The sequence below is a fragment of the Mesitornis unicolor genome, unplaced genomic scaffold, assembly GCF_000695765.1.
Source record: "Mesitornis unicolor isolate BGI_N332 unplaced genomic scaffold, ASM69576v1 scaffold13406, whole genome shotgun sequence".
Classification (NCBI taxonomy): domain Eukaryota; kingdom Metazoa; phylum Chordata; class Aves; order Mesitornithiformes; family Mesitornithidae; genus Mesitornis; species Mesitornis unicolor.
The window spans coordinates 10,136-17,735 of record NW_010190475.1 but is presented as its reverse complement, the minus strand read 5'-3'; the positions used below and the strand labels follow the sequence as shown (position 1 = coordinate 17,735).

Below are 7,600 nucleotides of genomic sequence, written 5' to 3'. Positions count from 1 at the left end.
AGAGCTGGTCTTTTCCAAGGCTTGTGTTCTGCTGATGGAGAAAAAAAGTGAGAAGTGCTGCTCCCTTGAGCCTCCCAGCACCTCCCTTGGGGGTAAAAGCCACTTCAAATCTCTCTTCCAGAGGAGGTGAACACACTCCTGAGAGAGCACCTGCTCTGGGCAGCTCTCCCTCGGGCACCTCTGGAGACATAATGACAGGAGAGTGCCACGGGAAAAGTGGGAGAGCTCTGTCTAAGGAGCAGGGCAGCTGCTGTGGAGCTGTATGTAACCACAGCTTAAAAATGAGCAATTAAATTATCCATCGTGCCTGTCTTATACCCAAGAAACACAGTTGAGCTGGCTGGTCCGGAGACGGGCAGAACGTTCCCATTAGAGGAGAGGTTAAACAATTATTTAGTTTTATTAAAGTGGTTCTTTTCTGTCATGGGCCCTTCAGGGATGAAGTGTGCTTCAACACAGCCCATAATCCAGCTGTGTCACAACTGTCTGCTGGGGAAGAGAGCTGGAGCCACCCTTCAGACAGTGTGTAACTGTAACGTGCACGGCTCTGCATCTGTGCCAGATGAAATGGGAGCTCCTGTACATCAGGAAGATGCAGACTGGGTGGGTTCTCATTTCGCTGTTCCTCAAGAAGCATCTAAAGATAGTGGTGAGTGTTCCTCTCAGCCAAGCATCAGGGTGCCAGTGCTGATGAGTAAAGCTATGACATAAATAACAGTTAAATGACTCCTGCTGTGTTTTGCCAGGGTATCACGTTAAGCACCATGACATCCTGGTGTGGTGTTGGGATACTGGAGAAGGCTTCATTCACACAGCCAGCGTGGGTCACCTCTCCCGTAGTACAAGCAGGGAGTTCTCCTGACTGCTGTTGTGCAGAGGCTTCTGGACAAGGCTGAAGGGCAATTTTACATCTTTATCGACTGATTTGACCTCCTAGGAACAGCTGGATTTGTTCCCCCCCCGCAGCAGTCCCTGCACCCCTCTGGGAGCATTCAGCCCAGCTGCAGTTGACAGTTCAGCGGCTGCTCATGAAGCTTCTGAACCGGTGCAGTCACAGCTCAAATCCATGATGCTGAACTGGTTACAATTCTCAGTTTTGTGCCTGCACCAGTTTTAAAGCCCAACAGTTGGGTCAGGCTGCACTGCTGCTGCTTTACAAGCAGGAACTTTCCACTGAGTTCTCTGCAGCAGCGGTGGGAACCTCTGCAGGCATCTGACTGCAACCTGCCTGCATTCAGAACAGTCTGCGTGTGGGACTGGCTGAGAGCTCCTCTTGCTGCCTCCTGTATTGGTAGGGTCAAAGGAACCAAACATTGCACAAGGCCCTTCCTGCCCTGCCAGGTCAGGGGGTGTTTACAGCGATGCTCTTAGTCCAGGTTTAGCAGATACGCTGCCTCTGTACCTATACACAGTTATACACTGTCTAAATAGTATTTTCACACCCAAAGCAGCTTGGAATAGAAACTGCACTCAGGGGAGAGCATTCACTGAAAAAGCTCAAACTCAATCCCTAGAATATCTGTGATTTCAGGTCTGTTTCTGAAAATTAAAATTCTGGTTTGAATTCACTTTTAGCAAAAAATAATAGCATGTGTGGGTGAGATTACAAATGCATAGCTGGAAATTGCCTTTAATTGAGCTCACAGAAAAAGATAAGCCATACAAAGAGTATAGGACTTAATATGAAAGATGTGTGTACAGTCCAGCTTTTCCAGGCCATGGTGCTGCCCTTCTGTGCAAAATTACTGCTTGGTGCTAATTAGAAAAGTCATGTGGTAGGAAAACAGTTACTGTATTTTTTTCCTTTTGCCATGTAGAAAATAGCACCCTCTCTAAGTTACTGACCTGAAAGACAGTGATGCCGCTGCTGGTCCTGTTTCATGTAGTCCTCAAAATGTTGATGCAGGGATGACTTTTTCCTAAAAGGAAACCAGCTCCCTTCAGAAAGCAGACTGAGAGGCGTGTGAGGCTTGTTGTCATTGGCCTCCCTCCCAACAGCTCTTACAGCATGGATTTAGGCTTCTTTCCACAGGTATTTAGAGGGTTGTTGTTCAGATGTGTTAAACTAATTGTTCTCGTGTGTTTTCAGTAACTCTCCCACCCCAGAACAACCATTTACTGTAACGATTTACCTGCCTGTCACACCTCCTTTGTGGCAAACCCTTTAGGCACTTCTCATCCAATAGTAACTTCCATCTCATCATATTTTTAGGGGTACCTGGTTTAATTTTGGAGACACCTCTACCACATTCAGAGTTGAAGTTCCTCTGAAGGCTCTCTCCTGGGTCACCAAACTTCCTCAAAAATCACATAATTAGAACACTTGTTTTTAGAGATTAACCATCTCCAGTGAAATGACTGGATGATCTTCCCTTGTGAAGTGTCATGGTGCTTAACGTGGTACCCTGGCTCACCCCATACACAAGCCCAAGGGTGTCAATGTTTGAATTACAGCTGTTGTCTTTAGGGAATCATTTCTGTTCTCTAGATAAAACCTGAAGAAGTGGAGAGACGAGACAAGATGAAAAGGCATTGGTCTTCTCAATACGCGGTACCGAAGTGCTACATTAGCTGCTGTTTTCCAAAGTGGTAACTGCTGGGGAGCTGCAGCTGAGGAGCTGCATCATTTCCCTGCGCAGAGCAGCACAGGGGCAGCAGCCAGGGGTCTCCTCCTGAATGTGGGGGTGTTTCTGTCCATCTCTGCTGTCTCAGGGTCCCTTTGTGGCTGACAAACTCCTGAGCGTGCAGGGAGGCAAACCCAACAGGTGTTGCTGTGCTAAAAGGAGATGGGTTCCTCAGAATGGGAAGATGCCACCCACAGTCCTTCGTTTCTGCTCCAGCTCACCAAGCGTAGAAAGCCTCCTCCTCTCCTACCAACTGACACAGAAGAGAACGTGCGCACCTGTGATTTAAGAGCACTTTATTGTTCTTTAAGGCTACTTTTAAGTACAAAAAAAAAAGATGGCCTGCCAAACCTTTTTTTTCCCAGGTGAAACAAGGCCACAAAAGAATGGTATATTACAGATTTACAAACACAGAGAGAATCTTTCCAAGGGAACTGTAGATAACCTGGCTCTGTGAAGAAACTGCACCACGTCTCGTGACGGTGAGTTCGGTTTAGTTTCCTTCCACCTCCCCCCAACCCTTTGGCTTTCATGACATTACTGTGTCAAATATATGTTATACTGGACATACCACATTAAATCTTTATTGCCCTCAAACCCATTTACCTATCTCAGATAAGTAAATGTAACCTTGTAAAACAGCTATTATTGAAAATATTAGCTTTAAAAACATTATCTTATTTGTGTTTACAAAGAAATATAGGAGTCACATTTTCCAGAGTCCATCTACAGTATTAGTATTTTACTGTTACAATGCTCAGTAGCCTGTAGCAACAACAAACTAGTGGCTATTAATGCTAATGCAGTGTTCTCATAGAATAACTGTGTTCCTGCACTTTTACTGTATTACAGACAAATCTACAACAAAAAAAAAGATCAACTTTTTTCTCCAAACAAAAAAAAAATGAATGATTACAATAAAGGAAAGGGAAAAATTAAATAGCTACATATCATTAACAAATTAATTGTTCCTCAAAAAATACCTACAAATTTCTCTGTACATTCTTTACGCACAGCGTAACGATGGTCTTAAAGTTACCTATATAAAAAAGTGTTCTTTTAACAATCTTCCTACAGAGAGTAGGGTACTGAATGCCAAAGCAAGGAAGCGTTGACTACCCAGTAAGATGGTAGTGAAATGTGTAAAACTGGGGGCTTAAGTGTTTTTGTTTTTTTTTTACCTTTTTTTGTAAAGAAAATTGAGCAGCCACCTTCTCAACAAGAGTAAGAGCCAATCTCCCGATCTCTTTCTACCCTGCACCTTTTCCAAATTAAATAGCTTAACTTTAAAAAAAAAACAACCAACCAACCAACCATAAAATAAAAGCCACAATGGACCCAATACTGTAACATAGCCCATAATACATCACGTGTAGTTCCTCCTCCAACTAGTTACGACTTTCTACACTGAAGCGATCATTTCAGGTAACCCAGTATAAAAAAGAGCCCTAGTTGCAACTGTACTGGGAAGATGGAATGTATGGGGGAGAGCAGTTACACTTAACAAGAAGAGAAGCTCTTAGTACTAGAGCACAGCTGTGCTTTCACGCCTGCCTCTACTGCCTAATTCCTAGTTAGTAGCTATTAATATAGCAAATGATAATAAATGCAGTAATACCTGTATAAAGTTTTGTAATGGAGGAATGTATGCTGCAACTTGGCATAGGTTTATGAATAAGCTTAAAAAAAAAATTAAAGATCCTATTTCACAAACTGTAACGATCTGTTGTCCAGCCAAGATACATAACGGTAGCAGTTTCTGCAGCTAGTCAAGGGTGGATTACACAGACTTAGTTTTAGAAAGCAAATTCCTGTGAAGCAGACAGCGCCGCAGACAGAAACGATTACTCAGTCGTGCGCAAAGCTATAGCATCCTGTACCACGCATCGTGTATCTCTAAACTGCGTCACTCGAGGCCTGTCCTGAGGCTGTCCTCGTTTGCTGGCTGCTACTAAAGTGAATATCAAATACAAATATCATAGAGTACAACTGTACCAGCAGTAAGTATATCTAGGATTGTTACTGACAAAAATAAACTAATTCTGAAGAAAAGCTAATAAGTATTATGATTCTTACTGTCTATACATTAATAGATACCAGCTATTTTTCATAAAACATGCATTGTTAAGCACTATTGAACCCTCCAACCTCAGCTCTATTCTAACAAACTGCAGTGTTTAGGAAAAAATGCCCGTGTTCTGTAAATTATGCAGTCCAGTTGCAAGCACTAAGCACCTGAAATCTAAAGAGAGAAAGACCTATAACCTGTATGAGACTTCCCCTTCCAAAGCTGTTTTGCTTTAAGAAAAATCAAACTGATAGAAATGTCATCCTTAAACCCTTTTTTTCAGCAGTTTGCCCTCAAAATATTAGCATCTTCCAGAAAGTTGCTATGCAACTTCAGTCCTCCTCCAATAGTGCAAATCATACATGACAGTTCTTTTCAAGTATATACATACAAAATTACTTCACAGAGGGAGAAAAAAAAAAAGGCAATGTAAGCAAACCAGACAAATTCTAGTCTCAAGAAGCTAATAAAAGCAAAAAGCATTTGGGTCAACCAAGGAAGTGTAATGGCTTTTGTGGATTAGCGTGCATTTTCTTTTTTAAGGGGCAGCAGATTTGCATCAGAGGTTTCTTTGGTAATTGAGGCAGGAAAAAGGATGCTACATCAGATGAATCTTTATGAAATAGTTCCTGCTGTCGTCTTTAAGGGCACCCTTTTACAAATAAAAAGTGAGTACACAAAAAACATGTGCTGAAAACTAATCTCCCCTCCCCCAACACTATTGTAAGCACTGTTCAAAGCTCAGTCAAACCATGCAAATTCACAAACGCAAGGGTCCTCTCTTCATGAGACTACAGAGGGCGAGTGATTATGATTGACCATGTGAGAGGAAGGAGAGGACTGGCCCCGCCGGGAAGCTGACTCAGGACTGCTCGAGACTTCGTTCTTGGCAGCTTTAATCTGAAGCCATGTATCCCCGAGTGCTTTGGCGAAGTGGTCGTCAACGGATCCCGTGATGGACACGGAGTTTGCCACTGGCTCAGGCTCCTTGTAGTTCTTGCCAAGGCTTCGGCGGAAGTGCTCTTCCACCACCGGGTCACAGGCAGTGGAGGCTGCAGGGGGAAAGGAGGCAGGAGATGCGTTAGGTCGGTGCAGAATCCCCACACCAAGTACTGGATGCAGGACCTACACTCACTCCAGTTTTCCTATCATCTCAGCACAAAGACTTCTTTACATCACTATACAATTGGCAGTGAATGGAGTAGGGAAGAAGATGGATTTAAAATCTAAACAAAAAAAAGCAGTAATAAATGGACTTATGAATTTCTGCATTTCCGTGACCTGCACCAGGTAAGCGTTTCAGGTACCACTGTAGTTCTCCCTCAGGCAAGTAACAGCTACAGCTCTGATTGTGTGGAAACTCTCTCCCAGAACAATCACAGAACTTATATTTAGGCTTAAATAGAATTAAAGATGGAAACAGTTCTTTACAATCAGCTCCCGAGGCTGCTGATCCCAGCCAGATGTGTAATTCTAAATTGTGGCATGGCAAAAGCTAATTTCAGGGCTTCAAACATATTTGACATGCTTTTGTGCTAGGAGCCAGTCAGAAAACTAAACAAATTATTACCTCTGCATTAGGTATTATGAGGATTAACATGGTGCAATACTATTACAAGAGCAACAAAGAACCTTAGAAACCAGGTTTGGGGTGATAATAGTGAAAATTCCTCAGACTAAATATAAAAGAGTTGCAGTGTTGCAATTTAGAAACGTAATCTGTGTCTCAATGAGATTTTTCTTTCAAAAAATACTTAAAACTGCTGGGATCCATGCCACTGTCCCTCATGCTACAGCAAGGCTTGACTGTACCTACAATAAATGTGAGTGTCATGCACAAAGACCTCTTCGAGTGACGAGTGCTTTCTGAACAGTTACAACTCTCCCAAAGCCCACGTCAGTACAGCAGCTCTCCCTAAACAAGTAGCAGCAGTTTTCTAAACAACTTCCACCATCCGAGATCTCTAACTACTGACTTCTCCCAGTAACATATCCTTTAGGGCCTCACTTCAGCTTCTGATTCCAGTTTGCAACAATACACAATGTATTTTTTAAAAGATATAATAATACCAATCATCATCTCACTATGGACTTCTAGGTCCCTGCCTCTGTCACACTCTGGAGCTGTTCCACTGCCGTATTCTGGTTGATGAAGCCTCGCTGTCACAAACTTCTGCTGCACGTTAAAGCTACGCAGCAACAAGTAAATGAAGTGGCTCAGAATGAATGGCTGTGTCTTCCCCCGGTCACGCAGTGAGAAAAAGTGAAGAGAAACGTCCCAAAGTTTCCCAGCAAGTGCTGCAGGAAATGATTTCATGATTAGTACTAATGGCACAGAAGGTAGAAAGCTAAAGCTCCCTTCTTGAGTCGCTATAGCAACTGCCCTCCAAAGCTCTTTGTGTTATCCCTGCAGAGAAAGGTGGAGGGTATGAGCTTTGGAGGAGCATTTGCAGCTGCAGGAAAAGATTTTCGTGACTGCAGCTGAATCATGAAAGTCCACTGAGTACTGAAAGACTTGGGAAACTACAGCTCCTGAAATAAGACCATGGTTGGATCTGCTGGTCCTGTACGCTGTCAGTTAGACTAAAATAAACACAATGACTTATTTGTCTGTGTGGGGTGTTTGGCTTTTTTAGAGCTTTCCAAAACAAGAAAAAAAGAACACCTCTCTCTCCCTCGTTTTGAATTGGGACTTTCTGCTGTGGCACAGGACTGATGGTCCGAGGGGCTCTGTGCTAGCGTGTCTCTGTGCAGACAGGATACAGAGAGGTGCCTATCGATTCATCTTCTATTCCTGTTAATACCTCAACGAGAGGTAATCAGAGTTACGGCAAGCAAGATGATTTTGCTCTCAAACTCTAAGCAGGCAGTCGGGAGTGCAGACGTGTAACTTACTGCTGGAGGATCT

At 43.2% G+C, this 7,600-nt stretch overlaps 1 protein-coding gene across 1 annotated transcript in view; it reads right to left on the bottom strand.

Annotated features, from left to right (window-relative positions):
• Positions 1–3,815: 3,815 nt before the first annotated feature.
• VGLL4 (vestigial-like family member 4) overlaps positions 3,816–7,600 on the bottom strand; it is a gene marked incomplete at its 5' end in the record, with an annotated part of 7,485 nt that continues 3,700 nt past the window's right edge. The window contains 2 exons of the mRNA XM_010186419.1: positions 3,816–5,744; positions 7,584–7,600. The exon at positions 7,584–7,600 is cut by the window's right edge and continues 122 nt beyond it. Coding sequence (XP_010184721.1) covers positions 5,476–5,744; positions 7,584–7,600 — 286 coding nt within the window. The remainder of the gene's footprint in view (positions 5,745–7,583) is intronic.